The sequence below is a fragment of the Balaenoptera physalus genome (assembly GCF_965194825.1).
Source record: "Balaenoptera physalus genome assembly, chromosome: 2".
Taxonomy (NCBI): domain Eukaryota; kingdom Metazoa; phylum Chordata; class Mammalia; order Artiodactyla; family Balaenopteridae; genus Balaenoptera; species Balaenoptera physalus.
Genome location: NC_138883.1, coordinates 84,554,583 through 84,576,232, shown reverse-complemented (window position 1 = coordinate 84,576,232; position 21,650 = coordinate 84,554,583). Strand labels below are relative to the sequence as shown.

The following is a 21,650-nucleotide window of genomic DNA, read 5'->3' as shown; positions in this document are numbered from 1 at the left end:
CTACTGTTTTAAGCTGATAAATATGGGGATAATTTGTTATGCAGCACTATAAAACTAACATATTCATTAACTAAAAAAATTAGGATATCAAAGTATAAACAGTTTATTTGGTGCAACCTTTCAGGGAGCTAATATGGCCATAACATCAAATTCCCCTACAAGTTCACACTTCCTTTGTCCTTGTAGTTCTGCCTCTAGAAAATCCGCTAAAGCGGGGGAGGGGGGAGTGGGGGTGGGAAGCATGCGATGCTAAAAAAAGGAATAGTTACAAGGATGTTCAGAGCAGCAATATTTATAATGGCAAAAAAATTGGTAGCAATCTATATATCTAATAGCAGGGGATTGAGTAACTAGATCATGGAATTGCCTCTAACAGAACAGGTTGGAAACTATTAGTCTTGAAAGCAAAGTGACTTGCCGTCAGCATTTGAAAAAATAAAATAAAGGTAAGTTTTGCTTCATAAGAAATTTTCATTTCGTGTTTGCATGTGTGTGTGTCGTGAGGTTAAATGAATTTCTTACTCTGAGTCATGGTCCAAATTTTGAGAAACTGCAGTGTTGAAAAAAGATGTGTGTAAAATTACTTAATGACACAAAAAGTATTCAAAATATAAGTTACAAAATAACAAACATATGTTACAAAATGATCTAATTTTGTGAAAATCCAAAATAAGTAAATCTATATAAAAAGTGGAAAATACACCAAACATATCGTTTATACTTCTTTTTTTTTTTTTAAAGGGTGATTTTTTTAAAATAATTTTTATTTATTTATTTATTTATTTATGGCTGTGTTGGGTCTTCATTTCTGTGCGAGGGCTTTCTCTAGTTGCGGCAAGCGGGGGCCACTCTTCATCGCGGTGCGCGGGACTTTCACTGTCGCGGCCTCTTGTTGCGGAGCACAGGCTCCAGACGCGCAGGCTCAGTAGTTGTGGCTCACGGGCCCAGTTGCTCCGCGGCATGTGGGATCCCCCCAGACCAGGGCTCGAACCTGCGTCCCCCGCACCGGCAGGCAGACTCCCAACCACTGCGCCACCAGGGAAGCCCTATACTTCTTATATCTATATTTTAGAATTTTCTACAATGAACGTGTCTTTCTTAAAACTTTTTTTATTGATGTATTGATAGTTTTTTTAAAAATATTTTATTTATTTATTTATTTGGTTGGGCCGGGTCTTAGTTGTGGCAAGTGAGCTCCTTAGTTGCGGCTCGCCAGCTCCTTAGTTGTGGCGTGCAAACTCTTAGTTGCAGCATGCACGTGGGATCTATTTCCCTGACCAGGGATCGAACCTGGGCCCCCTGCACTGGGAGCGTGGAGCCTTAACCAATGGGCCACCAGGGAAGTCCCGATAGCTTTTTTTTTTTTTTTTTAATATTTATTTAGGGCTTCCCTGGTGGTGCAGTGGTTGAGAATCCGCCTGCCAATGCAGGGGACACGGGTTAGATCCCTGGTCGGGGAAGATCCCACATGCCGCAGAGCAACTAAGCCTGTGCGCCACAACTACTGAGCCTGCATGCCGCAACTACTGAAGCCCGCGTGCCTAGAGCCCATGCTCCGCAACAAGAGAAGCCACCACAATGAGAAGCCCACGCACCACAACAGAGTAGCCCCCGCTCACCGCAACTAGAGAAAGCCCGCGTGCAGCAATGAAGACCCAACTCAACCAAAAATAAATAAATAAAATAAATTAATTTAAAAATATATATATTTATTTGGCTGCAGTAGGGTCTTCGTTGCAGTGCGTGGGTTCTTCGTTGTGGTGCACAGGCTTCTCTAGTTGTAGCGCACGGACTCTCTAGTTGTGGTGAGTGGGTTCTAGAGTGCACAGGCTTAGTTGACCTACAGCATGTGGGATCTTAGTTCCCCGACCAGGTATTGAACCCGCAGTGTCCCCTGCATTGGAGGGTGGATTCTTAACCACTGGACCACTAGGGAAGTCCCTAAAGTATAGTTGATAGTTGATATACAAAGTTGTGTTAATTTCTGCTGTACAGCAAAGTGACTCAGTTATACACATATATATATATTTTTTATATTCTTTTCCATTATGGTTTATCCCAGGATATTGAATATAGTTCCCTGTGCTATACAGTGGGATCTTGTTGTTTATCCATTCTATGTGTAATAGTTTGCATCTACTAACCCCAAACTCCCAGTCCATCCCTCTCCCACCCCCGCTTCCCCTTGGCAACCACAAGTCTGTTATATCTGTAAGTCTGTTTCTGATAAACTTATTTCTTGAATAATAATGATAGTAGTTTTTAAAGTTTTCTAAATAATTATATATTATATATCATTTTCTCAACTATGTTAAATATATATGCATAGCCTGGTGGTGCATGGTTAAGAATCCACCTGCCAATGCAGGGGACATGGGTTTGAGCCCTGGTCCGGGAAGATCCCACATGCCACGGAGCAACTAAGCCAGTGAGCCACAACTACTGAAGCCCGCGTGCTGCAACTACTGAAGCCCGTGCTCCTAAAGCCTGTGCTCCGCAACAAGAGAAGCCACCGCAATGAGAAGCCTGTGCACCACAATGAATGCCCCTGCTCGCCACAGCTAGAGCAAGCCCCCGTGCAGCAACAAAGACCCAAAGCAGCCAAAAATAAATAAATTTTTAAAAAAAAAAGAGAATAGAAAGAAACTTGCCAGAATGCTAGCAGTGGTGGTTTTGTGTGGCAGGATTATGGGAATTTTTAAATGTTTTAGAAAATTTAGAAATGTTTCTAAAATGAACATGCTTTTCTTTTATTATAAAAATTTTTAAGGACTTACCTGGTGGTCCAGTGGTTAAGACTTCTGCTGCAGGGGGCACGGGTTTGATACCTGGTGGGGGAACTAAGATCTCACATGCTGCGTGACGTGGCTGAAAAATTAAAAAACAAAAATAAAAACAAAAATCCTGTCTAGTTCTGATGGGGTCTGCCTGCTGCTTTTTTTATTTTTATTTTTATTTTTTATTTATTTATTTATGGCTGTGTTGGGTCTTCATTTCTGTGCGAGGGCTTTCTCTAGTTACGGCAAGTGGGGGCCACTCTTCATCGCGGTGCGCGGGCCTTTTATTATCGCGGCCTCTCTTCTTGCGGAGCACAGGCTCCAGACGCGCAGGCTCAGCAATTGTGGCTCACGGGCCTAGTCGCTCCGCGGCATGTGGGATCTTCCCAGACCAGGGCTCGAACCCGTGTCCCCTGCATTGGCAGGCAGACTCTCAACCACTGCGCCACCAGGGAAGCCACCTGCTGCTTATTTTATCCCACCACTGGACCCAGGCCAGGCCAGGAGAGCAGGGCAGACACCTTGCCTCTGCCCAGGCCTGCACCCTCTTTATTTCCCCACCCTGATATGACCCTGTGGTTTTCCTTCACATCTTATCTTGAAACTTGAGTTCCCTTATCTTGGGCAAACTTACTGATGAATAGTGACACTCGGAGGTCAATGCTGAGATGGAAGAATGTAAATAAGGAGGCTTACACTATAAATAATGGGCATAACTCATTTGTGTACCATCGAGCTTCACTGGGGCCATGTTGTGTGCTCATGCAGAATCTCACCAACCCCCAGTTTACAGATGAGGAAATATGCTCAGAGAGGCCCCATGCATGAATCTGTCTGTGTTCCTGTGTAGGCATTCATGAAGTTTGCATATTCCAATCCATCGCCAAGTTCTGTTAAATATTACCCCCTAAATAGCTCTCCAATCTGTCCACTTCTCACTATCGCCAATGCTACCTCCCCCAGTCAAGCCCTACAGCAATGGCCTCCCAACCGACCTCCAGGACTTCTGTGCCCTCTGATCCTCTCTGTAGTCAATAGCTGAGGTGATATTTTGGAAATTTAAATCTGAACTCGTCAGTCTACCCAACCACCCTTGCTTAAGATTTTGCAGTTACTCCCAACGCTCTTAGGATAGAGACAAAACTCCTTAACATGGTTGACAGGGCCCTATGTAGATCCCTCCACCCTGTCTGCCTCATGGCTCGCTTTTGCCTCCCTCATCTCTTTGTTCCACCTCCATTGACCTTCTCTAGTCCCTTGTACTCACCCTCTTTCTCCTGTCACAGGGCCTTTGCATATGCTGTGCCTTCTGCCAATTCCACTCCTGCTGGCCCCTGTACCTAGTTAACTCCTACTCATCCTTCAGAACTCAGTCCAAATGTTACCGCTTGCTAGGTCACACCCACACTGGACATTCTATATCTCCTCTTACCTTTTCTTCAGATCATTAAATACAGTTGCAGTTTTACATTTATTTGATTAGTTGGTTAATGTTTGTTTATTTTTACACTAGACTGTAAGTTCCATGAAAACAGAGACTGTGTCTTTTTTGGATCACCAATCACTAGTACTGAGTATAATATTTGGCCTACGAGAAGAGCTCATAAAATCTTTGTTAAATGAATGAGTTAATGAATGAACAAAACCCATAGACTCTTCTGATCTGCTTCCTTTTCCTGAAAGGGCTCCCAAACGCTTCAGAAGACAGAAATGGAAGAGGGAGGGAACAACCATAATAATGCCTATCACAGAATATAACAGGTCATCAAGGTAAGAGCTGAGTCTACAGGCTGTATTTTAGAGGCCTCCCTACCCCCTTCTTATTGCCACCTTCTTCCAAAGAGGACCAGGAAGGAAGCCACTGCAGAGAAATTCCAGGGCCAGCCTTTGACGGACAGAGCCTCACGAGGAAGGCAGGGAGGATGAGAAGGCAAAGAAAGGAAGGGAAGGGATGTCTATTGAGAAGGGACTCTGTTTTGGATATCAGGCTGAATGTTTACATACATCATCTCATTTAATCCTCTCCAAAACCCCATTTTGCAGATGAGAAAACAGACTCAGGTTGTGAAATTTGAGGGTTATTAAACCAATACAGGGCAAAGCTGGGTTTGAACTCGGATCTGTCAGCCTTCCTCTGAAGCCTGGGCTTTTCCAGGCTACCATCCTGGCCTCCAGCCCTCAAACATCTCCCTCACCCTGTTAACTTAGGACCTAAAATTTCATCATTAAAGACTCATCCATTGGCCTGTGTCTAAAACTCTTTTAGGAGTCAGTGTATGAAGTTGATACTTTGGAAACAGAAACTCAGCATCATAAAGGCAACCACTACAAGACCTAAAAAGAAATACATAAAAGAAAAACAAAGAAATACATAAACAAAAATTAGAATATGCAAAGGAAAGGGGATGAGGGAGCATGAGTGAGGGAGTTAAATCTCTCATCGTTCATACTGAGGAGAGAAGAGATACTGTCTAAAATGGACAAATTTATGATATTACACAAAGGGATAATGGTGATCTCAGGAGAACTAAAAGCAGAAGCTGTTGGTTGGGTTCCCTCCAGGGAGTGGAACTGGGGAGAAGAGAGACACTTTCATTTTTTATTTGTCCTTCTGAGCTGTTCATTAAAAAAAAAAAATTATAGTAGTATTCTGTCGTGTAACTTTTCTAAAAAGTTTTGAAATTTTTGTTACAAAAGACTAAACAAACAAACAAAAACACCCTTCCTTTATTTATTTATTTTGTAATTTATTTATTTTTGGCTGTGTTGGGTCTTCATTGCTGTGCGCAGGCTTTCTCTAGTTGCGGTGAGCGGGGGCTACTCTTCGTTGCAGTGTGTGGACTTGTTGCAGTGGCTTCTCTTGTTGCGGAGCACGGACTCTAGGCAAGCGAGCTTCAGTAGTTGTGACACGCGGGCTTAGTTGCTCCGCGGCATGTGGGATCTTCCCGGACCAGGGCTCAAACCCGTCTCCCTTGCCTTGGCAGGCGGATTCTTAACCACTGCGCCACCAGGGAAGTCCAAAAACACCCTTCCTTTAGAACGCAAGTATGCCTAGAAGTAATAGTCCTTGACAGCTGGGTAAATGTTAGGTCTGCAGGGTTCCTCTGTGTCAGGAAGGACGTGAGTCAGGGGAGGGTCATGGGATGATAAACATGGCTTCCTAAGCAGTTGCCTCTGGGAAATGGGCTTGGGAGAAAAGCTCGCCTTTGCAAACATACAGGGCCAGGGTAGTGCCTCTTCTCTCACATCCCTAAAGGCAGCTCACACTCAGACACAGAGAATACTGACCCCATTAGGGCCAGAGAGAACCACCCTTCTAATTATCCTTGAGGCGACTCTGCCATCAGCAGCACCGCTCTCTGAGCAGGAGCCCTCGCCAGCCAGGGACCCTACTCCTGCAGGATCCGTGTGACCGCAGCTTCTGGGGGCCCAGGTGGATCTAGGCCAGGAAAGTGAGATGCTGAGGGCTCTCAGGTGAGTATGACTCGGGTCAGAGCCCCGCATCCCTCAGGACCCTCTTCTGAGGGCCTCAGAAGGGCCTCTTCCTCCTCCGGAGGCATGGCATCCTCTTGACCTTTGCTTGGTATATCACTTGGTCCCAGCAGCTGCAGAAAGGGTGGCCGGGGCACAGCTCAGGAGTGCCACTCACTAGCAGCCAGGAGCCAAAAGACTGGCATTCCCAGCACTAGCCAAAGGCCTGTTGATCTTTGACCCCCACCACTGCAGGAGCTTTGGCCCTCCCTCCTGCCCGCCTTCCTTTCTTCCCTGCTGGCCTCGCCCTCTGTTCTGTCTCCTCATTCCCTGGCTCTCTTGCTCTGACTGGCAGTTTTTCCCAGCTCCTTGACCAAACCAATCCTTCCATGCTGTCTTCAAGCCCTGCTTCCTGCACGTCTCCCAACCCGGACAAGGAGAATCCAAGTAAGAAGGTCCAGTGGGCTTCTGGGAGGAGGAGGACGTCATCCACAGACTCAAAGTCCCAGTCCGACCCCTCCAAAGCGTCCAGGTCCCGGAAACTCAGCCGGCTGACGGTGAAGTATGACCGGGGGCAGCTCCAGAGCTGGCTGGAGATGGAGCAGTGGGTGGACGCCCAGGTTCAGGATCTCTTCCAGGTGGGTAAGACACCACGGGCCAGGGGACCGGGAGAAAGCCTGCTCTGAGGCCTCAGGAGGAGCTGGAGGGCAGATGAGGCATGCTCCCATGGAGACGTTTTTCCCCACAGGTGAAGCATGGGTTTGCAGTCCTGAAATCTGCCTCCCTCTGGTCTGGGCTCTGCCTCGCACTCTCTACATAATCTGGGGCAGGTCTTTTAACATCCCTGAGACTTAGTTTCCTAATCTATAAAATGGGGCTATCAATGCCTGTCGTATCCCTTTTGGAGGACTTTTTGAGGCTCAGATGAGATAGTAGAGGAGTTATTTTTCTTTATTTTATGTCTTTATTTACTTTCAACCTCAACACACATACACGTCTAGAGCGACATTGTTCATTCCTGTAGCTGTCAGCCATGTGTAGCTATTTAACTTTAAACTGATGAAAATTAAATTAAAAGGTCAGTTCTTCAGTCACACTAGCCACATTTCAAGTGCCCCATACATCCAGGTGGCTAGTGGCTACCAAGTTGCCAGCACAGATACAGAACATTTCCATCATCTCAGAACAGATAGTGCTGGACTAGAATGTCAAAGTGACCAATAGCGAACGCTAATACCAGCACCTGACCTAGCCTTGGCCCTGGCTCTGACTGACTCCCCTCAACCCCACCCTGGGAGAGTAACCCTTTTTTTTTTTTACCTAGATACCTCCTAATCAGGATCCTAGTGTAGTAACAAATGCTGCTCCAACAACAAGAATAACATTTTGAGCACTTAACTCTGCGCTAGGCACAGTGCCCAGCACCTGACTTGTGTTATTTCATTCAGCCCTCCCCACAAGTCCATTAGGTAGGTACGGTTTACTGTGGAGGAAATGGAGGCTTAGAAATGTTGAGTAACTAGCCCAAGGTCACACCACTAGGGAGCCCAGGGACCAGGAGCTGCAGCTGGGGCTCTGCCTGTAGCACCTGAGCGTTTATACAAGCTGCTAGTGGTTCTCCACACCTGAAGTACTTCAGTAATAATCCGATGCCCCAGCTGCATTTCAACTGACTTTCAATCTACTAGGGTGGGGCCCAGGCACTGGTCTTTTTCATAAGCTCCACTGCTGATTGTAGTGTGTGGCTGGCGAGAGCCACACACCAAGCCAGAGACCAGAGTCCTCCTTGTCCACATGCCATGGTCCTTGTTTCTCTCCTTCCTTACTCAGGTCCTGTCTTTTCTTCTGGGGGCAGCAAGGGCTTGTGATTCTTCCAGGTAAGGTCTGTGTCAGTGGTCCTGTGGTTGGGGGCGGGGAAGAGTGATGCAGGTGGCCCAGGGTGTCTTGTGAGTCTCACTGTGTCATGTGTTGGTTTGGTCCAGGTGTTGACGGTGTCCCTGGCAGCATCCTGAGCCACTCGCAGAGGGGAGAGAGATGCCCTAGAACTGGGAGCAGGACAGGCAAACTTTCTCGGCCTATGTGTACTCTCACCTTGCAGGACATCTCCACTGCCCTTCATTCCTACCAGCACCCTCCCTCTCTGGATCAGTTTCAATTTCAGACTGTTGTGCCCTTGTATAAAAAGTCTCATATCTCAGACACCTCAGGGCAAAGATCAAGGCAGGGGAAAAGCTGTAAAATAATGAACTCATAACACTGGAAAACAGGACATGTGGGAGGACCGCTCCCAGGCAATGATTGTAATAAAATACCTGGTCTACAGTTGTCATGGCAATTGTCCAAAGGTGCCAGGTGGCAGTTCCTCTTCTAATCCCTGCCCTTTTCAGCGGGAAGCAAGCAAGTGGCTGGGGAAGCCCCAGGTGGCTGGTCATCTTGGGCAGAGGTTGAGGTAACCCAGTCTCCAGGCTTACCCTGCCTCAGTTCTTCCTTCTTAGAGCCCCTCTCCACCCACTGGGACTCCCCACCACATGCCCACCTTGGGTAGCACCACTGGGAATGGTTCCAGGAGTGGGTTGCGTCATTATTTGTTTAGTTTAGTGGGACCCAACCTTCCTTTGTTGGAGGACCCACCTCTTCTCACTGGGTGTGCAGCCTACTTTAGGGTCTTGTGAAAAGCCAAGTCTGGGTTCAACAAAACAAACTGACTTGGGGGCCTGGAGCTCCTGTTGTCCAGAAATGGAGTGTGGGTTTGGCTTCTAAGCAGGGACTTAAACACTCATGAGTTTCTCCTATTTTAAGGAGACTCTTGTTTAACAATATGCCCCCTTTTTGTTACCATCCCTATTTCCTGTCTCCTTTACAAGGCTCCTTAAAGGATGTGTACCAACTCAGAGGCTTTACCTACTTTTTCCTTTCCTATCACCATTCAAACCACTGGATTCTGACTTCTGTTCCCACCACTCTATTGAGACCTCTTGGCAAAGTCACCAATCACCACCTTGGGGCTAAATCTAGTGTACACATCAGCAGGGGACACTGTTGACCACCTCAGAGTTTTGAAACATTCCTTTCCTATAGCTTACATGATACCATGCATTTTGATGCAGCCCTTTTGATGTGATGACATTTTAAGAAACAATCTATTAAACTTACAACTTTAAAAATGTATTGTCAGGAATTCCCTGGCAGTCCAGTGGATAGGACTCGGAGCTTTCACTGCCATGGGCCCAGGGTCGATACCTGGTCAGGGAACTAAGATCCTGCAAGCAGTGAGGCCAAAGGAAAAAAAAAAGTATATATATATATGTGTGTGTGTGTGTGTATATATATATACTTATATATATATGGTCAATGAAATGTGAAACAAACATTTGTTAGCTGATCTCTGAACTTTACTCGATTGCTGGTTTCTATGGCAGAGAGATCAGGAGTAAGGGGACAGAGTATGGAATGGAGCTGAGAAAGGGGTCAAATCAGGCAGCATCTGTCAGGAAACCACCACATGTAATACAGAGTCACAAGATGACCATACTTGTTCACCTCGGTCAGAGTTGTTTGATATACCTGCTCATTTTCTGAGAATTCAAAAAATACTTGAGGGAAAGAATATTTTGGATTATGATTTGAGCACATATTCTCAATACCAGACTGCAGTGACAATCTGACTCTCAGTGATATACATACCCTATGTTCAGTATACGTATAGTTAATGTCATAAATGATATAAAATGGTTTTGGGAGCAGGACTAATCCTTTTTTAGAGGTGGAGCGCTAATCATTAGAATGTATTTTTATTATTTGGCCCCAGGATCCACCTTCTGGGATTCCAATTACACATATGTTAGACCACTTGATATGGTCCTACAGGTCACCAAAGTTCTATGCTGTTCTTTTCTTTTCTACTAGTTTTTTTCTCTCCATGCTTCATTTTGGCTAGTTTATTTTGCTATTTCTTCAAGTTTAAATGGTATTTTTTTTTCTGTAGTGTCAAATATGCTGTTAATTCCATTCAGTAGAATTTTTCTTTAAAATATTTTACTTTTTCATCTCTAGATGCTTCACTTGGTTCTTTCTCATGTCTTCCATTTCTCTCATTACTATGTTCATGTTTTCCTCATTTGCTAATTCCATCATCTCTGTCATATCTGATCTGCTTCTATTAATTGATTTTTTCTCCTGCTTATAGGTCACATGTCCTGCTTCTTGGCATGATTAGTGATTTTTTTTTATAGATTTATTTTTATTTAATTAATTAATTAATTTATTTTTGGCTGCATTGCGTCTTCCATTGCTGTGTGTGGGCTTTCTCTAGTTGCAGCGAGTGGGGCCTACTCTTCGTTGCAGAGCGAGGGCTTCTCATTGTGGTGGCTGCTCTTGTTGCGGAGCACAGGCTCTAGGTGCGCAGGCTTCAGTAGTTGTGGCACACGGGCTTCAGTAGTTGTGGCTCACGGGCTCTAGAGCACAGGCTCAGTAGTTGTGACGCACGGGCTTAGTTGCTCCATGGCATGTGGGATCTTCCCGGACCAGGGATCAAACCCGTGTCCCCTGCATTGGCAGGCAGATTCTTAACCCTGCGCCACCAGGGAAGCCCTGTGACTAGTGATTTTTGATTGGATGCTGGACATTGTGAATTTTACGTTGTTGGATTTTTTTTCTTCCTTTAGAGTGTTGGACTTTGTTCTAGGATGCAGTTTAGCTACTTGTGGTTCAGTTTGATCCTTCTGAAGCTTGTTAAGTTCTGTCGGGGTGAGTATAGAGTAGCCTTTAATCTAGGAAATAATTTATCCCCCAAGTAAAGCAGGGCCCTCCTGAGGTCTCTCCTGAATTCCTGTATGATCGGTGATGACTGTCCACTCTGAGTGGAAATTGATTTGTGTCAGTCCTCTGTGAGGTCTGGGAAGTGTTCATCTCTGTGCCCACAGTGCCTCATAGTACCTGGCTTTGTGAAATTTTACCCTGTGAATGTGTATCTTGTGTTCAGCAAAGACTCAGGAGAACCCTTATGCAGATTTCTGGAGGTCTCTTTCTTCATAACTCCCTCCTCTGCAGAACTCTGGCAACTTCCAGCCACCTCAACCCCGAATTCTGGTATCTGTCATATCAATTTAGTATGACCACTGTGCTCTGCTTGGGATCTCCCTCTCTGCTCTGTGGTCTGGAAATTGCCTCCAGGAAGAAATCCAGGACAATTATAGAATTTACCTCTTTCATTTCCTTTCTTTCCCAGGTAGTGCTGAGCTACCTGTGTGTAAAGTCTGAAAACACTTTTCATATATTTTTGTCCAGTTTTCTAGTTACTTATGTTGAGAGAATAAATCCAGTCCTTGTTACTCCATCATCAGAAGTATAAACATCTTGTTAACTCCTATTCAGCCTTCAGGTCTCAGATTAGAGGTCACCTCTTCCTGGAAGCCTTCCTAAACCCCAGGCTTGGTTAGGTTCCCCTTCCATGTGCTCCCATAGTGTCTCATCAGAGGGCTTATTGCCCTGTATTATAACTGCCATTTGACTTGTCTGTATCCCTCAGGAGACTATAAGCTTTTCAAGGGCAGGATCATGTCTGTCCGTCTTTGCTGTTATGGCGCCATCACAATGCTTGGTGCATAGCATGCTCTCAATAAATATGCATTTAATGAATGAATGCTAAATCAGATGAGCTAGAAACCAAGGAAGCAAAGGGGAAAGTCTAGAGTTTAGGGTGAAAGAACTAACTTAGAACCCTAGCACTGTTTATTTTTAAAATGGTATAGAAAGACCAAAACTGTTAACAGTGGTTACCCATTGGCAGTGGAAGGAATGAGAGGGTGAGGCATCTTTTCTCTTTCTTTCTTTTCTTTTCTTTTTTTTAAGTATTTTTAAATTAATTAATTAATTTATTTATTGCTGCGTTGGGTCTTTGTTGCTGTGTGCGGACTTTCATTGTGGCGGTTTCTTTCTTCGCAGAGCACAGGCTCCAGGTGCACAGGCCTCAGTAGTTGTGGCTCGCGGGCTCTAGAGCGCAGGCTCAGTAGTTGTGGTGCACGGGCTTAGCCACTCCACGGAATGTGGGATCTTCCCCAACCAGGGCTTGAACCTGTGTCCTCTGCATTGGCAGGTGGATTCTTAACCACTGCGCCACCAGGGAAGCCCTTTCTTTCTTTTCTAAATCAACTTTACTGAAGTCTAATGGCAGACAACAAAATTTGCCTGTTTTTGAAGTGTACATTTGAATGCACTTCGCCATATATAACCACTACCCCATCAAGATATGGAACATTTCCACCATCCAAAAAGTTCTTCAAATAGCACTTACTTGTTTTTGTTTTTTTTTTAAACAGAGAGGGAATTTTTTTTAAGACAAGTTTATTTTATTATTTGTTATTTATTATTATTTATTTATTTGGCCATACCGTGTGGCATGTGGGATGTTAGTTTACCCACCATGGATCCAACCCGTGCGCCCTGCAATGGAAGCATGGTGTCTTAACCACTGGACTGCCAGGGAAGTCCCAGCACTTACTTTTTAAAAAAAATTAATTAATTAACTTATTTTGGCTGCGTTGGGTCTTCGTTGCTGCACATGGGCTTTCTCTAGTTGTGGTGAGCGGGGGCTACTCTTTGTTGCAGTGCACGGGCTTCTCACTGTGGTGGCTTATCTTGTTGTGGAGCACAGGCTCTAGGCACGCAGGCTTCAGTAGTTGTGACGCACGGGCTCAGGAGTTGTGGATCATGGGCTCTAGAGCACAGGCTTAGTAGTTGTGGCTCACGGGCTTAGTTGCTCCGTGGCATGTGGGATATTTCCAGACCAGGGCTCGAACCCATGTCCCCTGCATGGGCAGATGGATTCTTAACCACTGTGCCACCAGGGAAGTCCCCAGAACTTACTTACTTACTTACTTACTTACTTTATTTATTTATTTATTTATTTATTTATTTATTTATGGCTGCATTGGGTCTTCGTTGCTGTACGTGGGCTTTCTCTAGTTGCGGCGAATGGGGGCTACTCTTTGATGCGGTGCATAGGCTTCTCATTGCAGTGACTTCTCTTGTTGCAGAGCATGGGCTCTAGACGTGCAGGCTTCAGTAGTTGTAGCTCGTGGGCTCAGTAGTTGTGGCTTGCAGGCTCTAGAGCACAGGCTCAGTAGTTGTGGCACATGGGCTTAGTTGCTCCGCGGCATGTGGGATCTTCCCGGACCAGGGCTCGAACCCGTGTCCCCTGCGTTGGCAGGCGGATTCTTAACCACTGTGCCACCAGGGACGACCCTTATTTTGGAACATTTTATAATCTATAACAGAAACCCTGTACCCGCTAGTGGTCACACCCCATTCCCTACCACCACCACTCCAGCATTAGGCAACCACTAATCCACTTTGTGTCTCTATAGATTTACCTATTCTGGACATTTCATACAAATTGAATCATATAATATGAAGCCTTTTGTAACTGGCTTCTTTCACTAACATGTTTTCAAGGTTAATCCATGTTGTGGCATGAATCACTACTTTGTTCCTTCTTATTGCTGAAAAATATTGTATGGCTACATCATATTTTATTTATCCACTCACCAGTTGATGGACATTTGAATATGAATAATGCTGCTGTGAACATTCATATGGACATATGTGGATGTATGCTTTCACTTCTCTTGGGAATAGACCTATGAGTGGAATTGTTGGGTCAGATGATAACTCTATATTTAACATTTTAAGGAACTGCCAAATTATTTTCCAAAGCATCTGCACCATTTTGCATCCCTACTAACAATGTTTATAACTATTGAAATTAAACAGATACTCTTTTTAAAGAACCCTAGACTGTTTCAGGTAGAACATAGTAGTTATTCAGTAACTGTTGAATAAAAGGATGAATGGGGTGGTTTGAGTAAGGTGAGGAGAGGAACTGAACATGGGAAATAGAGTGGGAGATGGGTGAACCTCTGACAGTTAACTGTCACCCCAGCACCAGCTAGCCAGGCTCCTCTGAGCCCCGTGTGATTCCTAAACAGGATCAACCAACTCCTTCTGAGCCTGAGATCGACCTGGAGGCTCTCATGGAACTATCCACAGAGGAGCAGAAGACTCAGTTGGAGGTAGAATGGGGGGCCAGGCCCCAGGCCCAGGGGTTGGGGGATGGAAGCTGGGCTTGGACCAAGGGGAGCCCAAGAACCCAGGTTCTGCCTCCCCATCTGTGTGGGGAGAACCAATTCAGAGGGGAGAATTCCTGGGAGACTGACTGGGGAATCGTGACTAAGTGCTGTGGCTTGGGGACCCACTCTCTGCTTTCTTCCACCAGGCTATTCTCCAAAACTGCCCCCGCCCCACAGAGGTAAGGGATGCTCTGTTAGTCTGGGGGTAAGAGGAGGCCTAGTGGGACGGCAGCTAGTGAAGAGGAAAGCTTGGTCCTGGGTCCTTCTCCCCTTCCCTGACTCTGATGCGATGGGGTCAGGTGGAGACTAGGGAGAGCAGTGTGGTGGGTGGGTGTGACCCCATGCCTTGATCTCACCCCTGTTTCTTTCTCAGCCTTTTATCTCTGAGCTGCTCAGTCAACTCAAGAAACTTCGGAGACTCAGTCGGCCTCAGAAACAAGCCTTGTGAGGCTACCTTCACCAGCTTCAGCACTGCCAGGTCTGCCCTGAACCCCTGGATCCTGGGCTGAGAGGGAAACAGCTCCTTGGGACACAGACAAGGAACATGGAGAGTGAGGAGGGACATCTGGACACCCCTGTCTATGTGCAGTCACAGCTAATTCCTGTCAGCTGGGCTTTCGGGGAGCCAGTCATGGCTATGGCGCAGTGCTTTCCTCGGCAGCTGAGTGAATAAAACCTTCAGGAGCCCCAGGTGAATGGAGTGTGGAGCGTATCTGTGCTGAGGGATGGAGGAGGGAGGGACTGAAGTGTTATACCATAAGGCCAGCATCCTGAGTCACTAGGCTGTATCCACGTACCTCACCCATCTGTCCATCGATCCATCCATCCACCCAGGGCTTGAGAATTCAAAGATAAAGGTCACAGTTCTGCGTCAGAGAAATCACCATCAAGCAAGGCCCGGAGGCCAAGCAGAAGGCACCTGGCTAAGAGACACAGCATCCTGCATTACCAATAGGAACCCAAGTGGCAAAGACCCATAGGAGAGGTAACAGGAAAAAAACTAGCTGGGTTTGGGGGCCTCAGGGAAAGCTACACCCTCTTCCCTCACTAAATGATTCAGGAGACCTCAGGCTGAGGACTCTTTCTTGAACCAGCTCCAAGCCAGAGGCAGAAAGAGAAAAAGCAGGGGCTGAGCAGAGGGGTGTAAAGGGTATAGGCTCAAAGGCCAGGAATCAGGTCAGAAGGAAGTTGGTGGGAACAGACACTGGGTCTGAATGGCACGTGGGTTGGGACAGGAGCCCTGGCGGTGGCATCCTTTGGGAGTAAGGCAGGAAGCAGGGTATGCATTCACTGCTTGTGCATGCAGTGTTTGAGTACGGTGGGGCCTGGGGGCTAAGCTGGGCTGCCCAGAGCAGGATGCACAGTTCAGTTCAGTTCAGTAGTATGAATATTCATGCCTACTGCATATGAGGCCACCAGGATGGGTGGGACTGTTCCTGCCTGCAGAAGCTTGCAGGATGGCTCAAGCTTTTTCCTCACTCTACAGGACTGGACTTACAGCCTACTCTGCTCTTGCCACCTCTCCAAGGCCCAGGCTCAGGGCCCACAGGGTTCTATAGATAAAAGATGCTGGGTCCAATGAATCAACATACTTTATTAAATGCTCTAAGTGCCAGTGGAGGGCCCTGGACCCTTGAGCAAGTTTCAAGGCTCCTCCTTGGATTCAGGCTGGTCTTTCCCCATCATGCCTCTCACTCCTAGTCCAGACTTCAATGCTGGAGGCTCCAGACTTCTGCCTTCCCTCTGGCTCCTCCAGTCATCGTCTCCAATGGAGAAATCCTTCCTCCTTCCAGGGACGGAGGCTCAGGAAAGGGCGCATTCATAAGCAGTCTAGCCTGACATGTTCTCCCATCAGATGCCCTGGAGGGAGCTCCAGCTTGTGTGATTGCCTGTAGGATGGCCTTCCCGGGAGGACCAGGGTTCCCTCAGTGCTCTCGGCTTTTATGCTGGGGGTGGTAGGCAGATGTCTGGTGCTCTTTAAGTTCAAAGGCATCATGGCCTTCCCTGTGGAGCATCGATAGAGGTCAGGGATCACAGGCGGCCCCGCAACTCTCCCACCCCCAAAGAACATTCCACCTGCACCCACCGGAAGCAGCGGACACAGTAGAGGTCTCCGTCACAGCTAGCACAGCGCAGGGTGGCATCCTCATTGCAGATGCAGCACCAGGGAAGCTCCTCTTCCTCAGCCTCAGGCCCGGCAGCCATGGCCTGGACCTTTGGAGACCAGGGAGGAATGGGGGACATAAGGTACCCGATGGGGTCTGGGAGGGCGGCTGGACGAACAGTCGGCCAGGCAAGGAGGGAGGCTGTGGTGGTGGCCCGGGGTCTGTGTCTGGGGTTTTCCTCACCTCAGGCTCTGCCCTGCAGGATTGGGCTTGGGGTTGGAGAGTTGGCTCTGCAGGGATGTTAAAGCCACTTGCCTCATCCAGGGCAGCTTCTTCAGTGAGCTGTGGACAGGGTGAAGAGGTACAGCTCCCTGCTCCAGGCAGCCCCACCAACACACAGTATTTCTGTGCTCTGTGGCCTTAGCTCTCAACCCATCTTCCTTTATGTTGTCTGTGGCTGCCGATACCCCATCTCAAGGGCCCAGGGGCAGGTCAGTGTCACAGGGGCAGGGCGGCCCAGCTGGAACAGGAGCTGCACAGTGACTAGCCATCGAGCCCCAGCGCGGAGGCAGAGTGAATGGGGTCAGGTGGGTGGTGGGGCAGTGTGGCAGGGACAGGACAAGGGGTGGTCGGGTGGGTAAGGCGGGGCCGACCTGCTGAAGGACTCTCTGGATGGCTGTCTCCTCATCCTCTTCGTCATCACTGTCTGGAAGGCGGTAGTCCTGGAGGGTCACTTGAAGAGGGAGAGACGGGAGCAGAGGAAGAGGAGTGAGGCTGAGAGCTCACCTGAGTGGCTGTACTTCTGCCCCCAGGAGAGGTTTGGTTTCCAGTGGCACGTGTTCCAGAACTGAGCAGCCTTTGCAGCCACTCTGATCAGACCCTGCCCCACCACGCCGGGCTGGAGGGCATGAACAGAAAGCTCCGTACCCGAAGGGACCCAGGGTTCCCCTGCCCCCTGATGGCTGCCACTTGTTCCTCATCCAGTGCTTTGCCCCAGCACCTTCCTCGTGTTTCTGGGTGGAGCTCGATAGACCCCTGGGCACAGGGACCCCCAGCCCCTGACTCAGCCTGGCAGGGAGTACAGCCACTGTGCACTCTGGCCTGAGGGTGAGAGTGGGGAGGACGGCCCAGTGGACATGAACGAGTGGCTGCTCCCCAGCCTCTACCTCTATCGGGATCCCGTCCCTGCAGCACGGCCAGGCGCTTGGCGAGGGCCAGGATCCGCTCCTGCCTTGTGTTCTCCTCCTGAAGCGCGACTGCTGCCTCAGCCAGCAGCCTCCTCTTCTCCTCCTCCAGGGACCAGGTGGCCTGTCCCTTGCAGCTGGTGCTCTGGGGCCCTGGGCCCCCCTGGTTGAGGTCGTTCTGGATAGAGGTGGCTGGAAAGAGTGATGCATTCAGGGGGGCAGACATTTCAGGATCTCTCATCAGAAACCACTGAGCCCGTTTCTCAAGGTTTTAAAAAAAACCACAGATTATCAGCTTTTTGTTCAACAATAGCTCCTGTGGTTTATATTACAAATAAAATTAGTATTTCCTCCATTATCCCAAATGTAAAAAACTAGTAATCTTAGACCTTTCTTTTTCAATTATATCCATCCCCACCCACCTGATATTTTAACATGCTGCCCTTAGGGTGGGTGTCCCATGGTATGAGAATCACTGCCCAAAAGGAGCAGGATATGGGGAGGTCAAGGTCCAGCCAGGCTCTCTGCCTTACAGGCTGGAATCAGCATTTCCAGGGAGCAGCGCAGAGAGGACATGAGGGAAGCTGAGGTCTTGAACGTCACTAGGCAGGAAGCATTTTACCAGAGTGGGTGTGGCTCTGACATGGTCCCCTTTAGCTCAGAGTTTCAGAGTAAGATGTTTGAAGTCAGATAGCTTTGGGTTCAAGTCCCAGCTTTACTAATTAATAGCTGTGTGACCTTGGTCAAGTTCCTTAAGCTCACCAGGTCTCAGTTTCCTCATTTATCAAATATTCACCTCCCAGAGCGTGGGCAGCAGAGCCTCTCCCACCTGGGGAAAGAGTCGGGGGCAGGTCCCTGGGGGAGCCAGGTGGAGAAGATACCTGGGCCTCCTCGTTCCCAGCTCTCATCAATAGCCACCTCCGCTGCTAGCTCTGTCAGCAGATCCTGTGCCTGCTGGGCCTGGGTCCTGGTGTCTGGTGGCTGATGTGCCTGCTCAGAGGAGGGAACCTCAGTGGGGAGCAGCGTAGGCAGGAAGCCGCACCATAAGGCTCAGAACAGTTTAGGTCAGGGGTGGATGCTGAGGAGTTCCCAAAGCTCAGGGAAAGGGGACAGTTCCAGAGCCCACGTAATCAAGTAGGTCTGGCAGTCCCCAGCGGGACCAAGGGGCCACTCTTTCCTGCCCCACCCAATCCTGCTGCCTGTCCCTGGTTCCTTGGTCTGGCAGCAGGCCTCAGGAGCAGGAGGTACTCCTGCAAAGTATCTAAGCATACACATATCTGGGCTTCTGCTGGGTCCTCGTCCCAGGACCTCCATCCCTCCAAAGCCACAGCACTCACCAGCTGGGGGGTCCGAGAAGGTGGAACTCTGCCCTGCAGTGCAGCAAGCCGTGCCTCCATCTCCTGGGTGGAAGGGATGGACCCCTGGGGTGCATCCCTCAGTGCAAGTAGCCTGGCTTCTATCTCCGCCTGCGAGGGCACTGACTCTGCAATTGGCATCGAGAAGCCTTGTAAGATCCAGAGGAATCCTAGTCCCACGAGCCCTGAATAGCGTCTTTTCCACCCTGTCTGCCCCCACTCACTGGGCTTGTTCTCCTGGCGGAGCCGTGCTAGGCGCTCAGCAATGACTTGGTCTTGCTGGGTCAGTCCATGGCTCTGGGGAGTGTTGGGCTTCTGCTTGGCTTCCAAGGCTGCCACACGCCTGGCAGGATATGAGACAGAGGCTCTTAAAGAATGCAGAAGGGAGGGGTGAAGGCACTCACTGTTTCCCATTCAAATCATTTCTAGGCAGCTAGGGAGGCCTCCAACAGACAATTTTCTGTGGTGCTTGCTCATGTCACCCTGCAGCCCAACCCAGCTGACCGACGGGAGAGTCCAGATGAGAGGGCGAGGTCTACCAAGAATCTTTTCTGGGGAAAGGACTGGTGAGCTGCTTTCTGAGCCCAAGAGGGCAGTCAGGAGCCTGAGAGGTAGATATTTTCCTGATCCTGTGCTCATCTGATCTGTAGGCTGGGAAGAGACTCCTACCCTATGGCTCCCTTGTCCTTTCCCCATCCCCATTTGTCTCTGTCCCTTCAGCACTTACTTCTTATAGTTCTGAGGTGGTGACCACTTGGAGGCATTGGCAGGAGAAGATCCTCTATAGAGAAGAAATTTGGTGTTAGAAGTCACCTGCCATCTGCCTATCAGTGTTCCCCACCCCAAACACTTCCTGGGCTGACCTCTAGACATAGAGCACAAGGCTGTGAGGCCTGGCCATCTGCCTGCTGCCATGCTTGGCTGAACCCTCGACCATATTGGCTTCTCACCTGGTCAGAACCTCATGGCACTGCTTGCAGACTTTCTGTTGGGTGTTTCCAGCCCGGGGAACCGCTGCACTGAAGCTAAGGCAGCCGGAACAGAAGGCCCGGCCACAGTTCTTACAGCCGTACTACAAGAAACATGAAGCAAGGGGTCTACCTCTCACCTGCCCCTGCAGGCTCCTCCCTGGGACTCTCCGAACACACACAGAGAGCAGACACTGGAGTTGTGACCAGCTGCTGGGAGGAGGATGAGGAGTGGGGCCCTTAAGGACTGGGGAGAGACAGGGGTGGAGGGTAAAGCGATTCCTCAGTCTCCAGTCTTCTATTCAAATCTCGTAAAGCTTCATGCAAAATTCCCATGCTTTCTACTCTGTCTTCAATTCCCTAACACTGGAGTGTGAAAGACAAATAGGCAAAGCCCCATGCTTCAGGTCACTGACTCTTCAAAAAGGAGAAACAGTGCAGAGCCCATGCCTTCTCTGCTCTAGCAGAGATGAAAGGAGGCTTGACTCAGGATGGGATGGTAACAGTAGCCTCCATTTATTAAGCATTTACTGTGTGCCAGGCACTAAACTCAGTACTTAACTTTCATCACCTGATTTAATCCTCACAATTTATACACACTATCTTACTTAATCCTGATGACCACCATTATTATTCCTATTTTAAACGGGGTCAGAGAGGTTACATGACTTGCCCAAACCAAGGTCACCCCATGAATGACAGCAGAGCTCAAATTTGGATCCTGAACACTGACTCCAAAACCCAGGTTTCTGAGTGCTACATAGATCTGCTTCCCTACCTGCTATTCATTCATCCTATCTGGTTCCTATCTCCTGGTCACAACTGAGGCTGAGGAAGCCTGCAGTTTACCAGGGAAACTTGGCAGGTCTGGCCTGAGGACAAGTGAGACTTTGCCATGGTGTCCTGGGGCAGGAGAAAGGGCGGTAATCTAACTCAAGAAACCGGGGAAGGGCATGCTGCTTGCCGGTGACGGTTTCAGAGCAGAGAGAGTAAAGGGCATGGTGTGATGTAGAGTAGGCTGTGGAGGAGCAGGGTGGAGGGAAGGAAACAGCCGGATCCTACACTTGGCAGACAGAAAAGCCTAGCTTTCCAAAAATGACAGGAGCCCAATTTACAGTTTATGGGGAACTCTCACCTCCAGCACCTCACTGGACCCTCACACCAACCCCGAAAGCGAGGGAGTGTTAGCCCCACTTTATAGAAACGGAAACTGAGGCTCAGTGACTTCATCAAAACCACACAGCTGGAGAGGGCCCGTAAAAACAAGCCTGCGGACTGCAAGTCCTGTGCATTTCCCTCTACTCCGCGTCCTCCCTAGCGCTCTAGCCCTCGGGGAGAGAACACTCGCCTCCTTCTTGAAGAGGGTGAACTTGACAGCGCAGCCGTAGCACCTACTCTCCATCCTGGTTGCCGGCGCGGCGCGGCAAGGTCGGCGGAGCTGAGCTCTTGCAGCTCATATCCAGGACCCCTTGCACCTTCACCCAGCCCCTCCGTTACTCTCCACGCCCACTCGCGCGGGCCAGCCAAGGCCTCCGACAGGAGAATCACTACAGTCACCCCAGCCCGAGAGCATCAGCGGCGGGCGCGAGGGCTGCTGGGAGTCGTAGTTCATTCACTAGTTCCCGCTTCCCTCAGAGGCAGTCAAGCCTAGTTCAGATCACGAC

At 48.6% G+C, this 21,650-nt stretch overlaps 2 protein-coding genes across 12 annotated transcripts; one reads left to right on the top strand and one right to left on the bottom strand.

Annotated features, from left to right (window-relative positions):
- Positions 1-142: 142 nt before the first annotated feature.
- On the top strand, positions 143-15,865 carry PPP1R14D (protein phosphatase 1 regulatory inhibitor subunit 14D). Of its 3 annotated transcripts, XM_082449388.1 has the most exons (6): positions 143-446; positions 4,461-4,547; positions 6,652-6,886; positions 14,234-14,317; positions 14,521-14,553; positions 14,748-15,865. In XM_082449388.1, the coding sequence occupies exons 2-6, from the start codon at positions 4,516-4,518 to the stop codon at positions 14,820-14,822; spliced, it is 459 nt and encodes a 152-aa protein (XP_082305514.1). In that variant the 5' UTR covers positions 143-446; positions 4,461-4,515; the 3' UTR covers positions 14,823-15,865. The 3 variants fall into 3 exon arrangements, with proteins under 3 accessions (XP_082305514.1, XP_082305516.1, XP_082305515.1); XM_082449390.1 differs by lacking the exon at positions 14,234-14,317; XM_082449389.1 differs by lacking the exons at positions 143-446; positions 4,461-4,547 and having other exon boundaries at positions 6,282-6,886.
- Positions 15,866-15,948: 83 nt separating this feature from the next.
- On the bottom strand, positions 15,949-21,567 carry ZFYVE19 (zinc finger FYVE-type containing 19). Of its 9 annotated transcripts, none has more exons than XM_082449361.1 (11): positions 21,335-21,567; positions 19,969-20,090; positions 19,746-19,799; positions 19,243-19,361; positions 19,001-19,146; positions 18,545-18,653; positions 17,646-17,855; positions 17,133-17,212; positions 16,723-16,821; positions 16,461-16,588; positions 15,949-16,378 (listed from the first exon to the last, which is right to left on the bottom strand). In XM_082449361.1, the coding sequence occupies exons 1-11, from the start codon at positions 21,386-21,388 to the stop codon at positions 16,300-16,302; spliced, it is 1,200 nt and encodes a 399-aa protein (XP_082305487.1). In that variant the 5' UTR covers positions 21,389-21,567; the 3' UTR covers positions 15,949-16,299. The 9 variants fall into 9 exon arrangements, 8 of the variants coding, with proteins under 8 accessions (XP_082305487.1, XP_082305486.1, XP_082305489.1 ...); XM_082449360.1 differs by having other exon boundaries at positions 19,001-19,153; positions 19,244-19,361; positions 21,335-21,549; XM_082449363.1 differs by lacking the exon at positions 19,746-19,799 and having other exon boundaries at positions 21,335-21,549.
- Positions 21,568-21,650: the final 83 nt, after the last annotated feature.

What these genes read in the sequence shown, in the direction of transcription:
- PPP1R14D (XM_082449388.1), top strand. Translation starts at nt 4,516, where the DNA reads ATGCCTATCACAGAATATAACAGGTCATCAAG. An exon ending in AGGTTCAGGATCTCTTCCAG is followed by an intron (nt 6,887 to 14,233) that starts GTGGGTAAGACA and finishes ATTCCTAAACAG; the next exon opens with GATCAACCAACTCCTTCTGA. An exon ending in AGCAGAAGACTCAGTTGGAG is followed by an intron (nt 14,318 to 14,520) that starts GTAGAATGGGGG and finishes TTCTTCCACCAG; the next exon opens with GCTATTCTCCAAAACTGCCC.
- ZFYVE19 (XM_082449360.1), bottom strand. Translation starts at nt 21,388, where the DNA reads ATGGAGAGTAGGTGCTACGGCTGCGCTGTCAAGTTCACCCTCTTCAAG. An exon ending in TCCAGAGAGTCCTTCAGCAG is followed by an intron (nt 16,822 to 17,132) that starts GTCGGCCCCGCC and finishes CCCTGTCCACAG; the next exon opens with CTCACTGAAGAAGCTGCCCT. An exon ending in CCTGCAGGGCAGAGCCTGAG is followed by an intron (nt 16,589 to 16,722) that starts GTGAGGAAAACC and finishes TGGTCTCCAAAG; the next exon opens with GTCCAGGCCATGGCTGCCGG.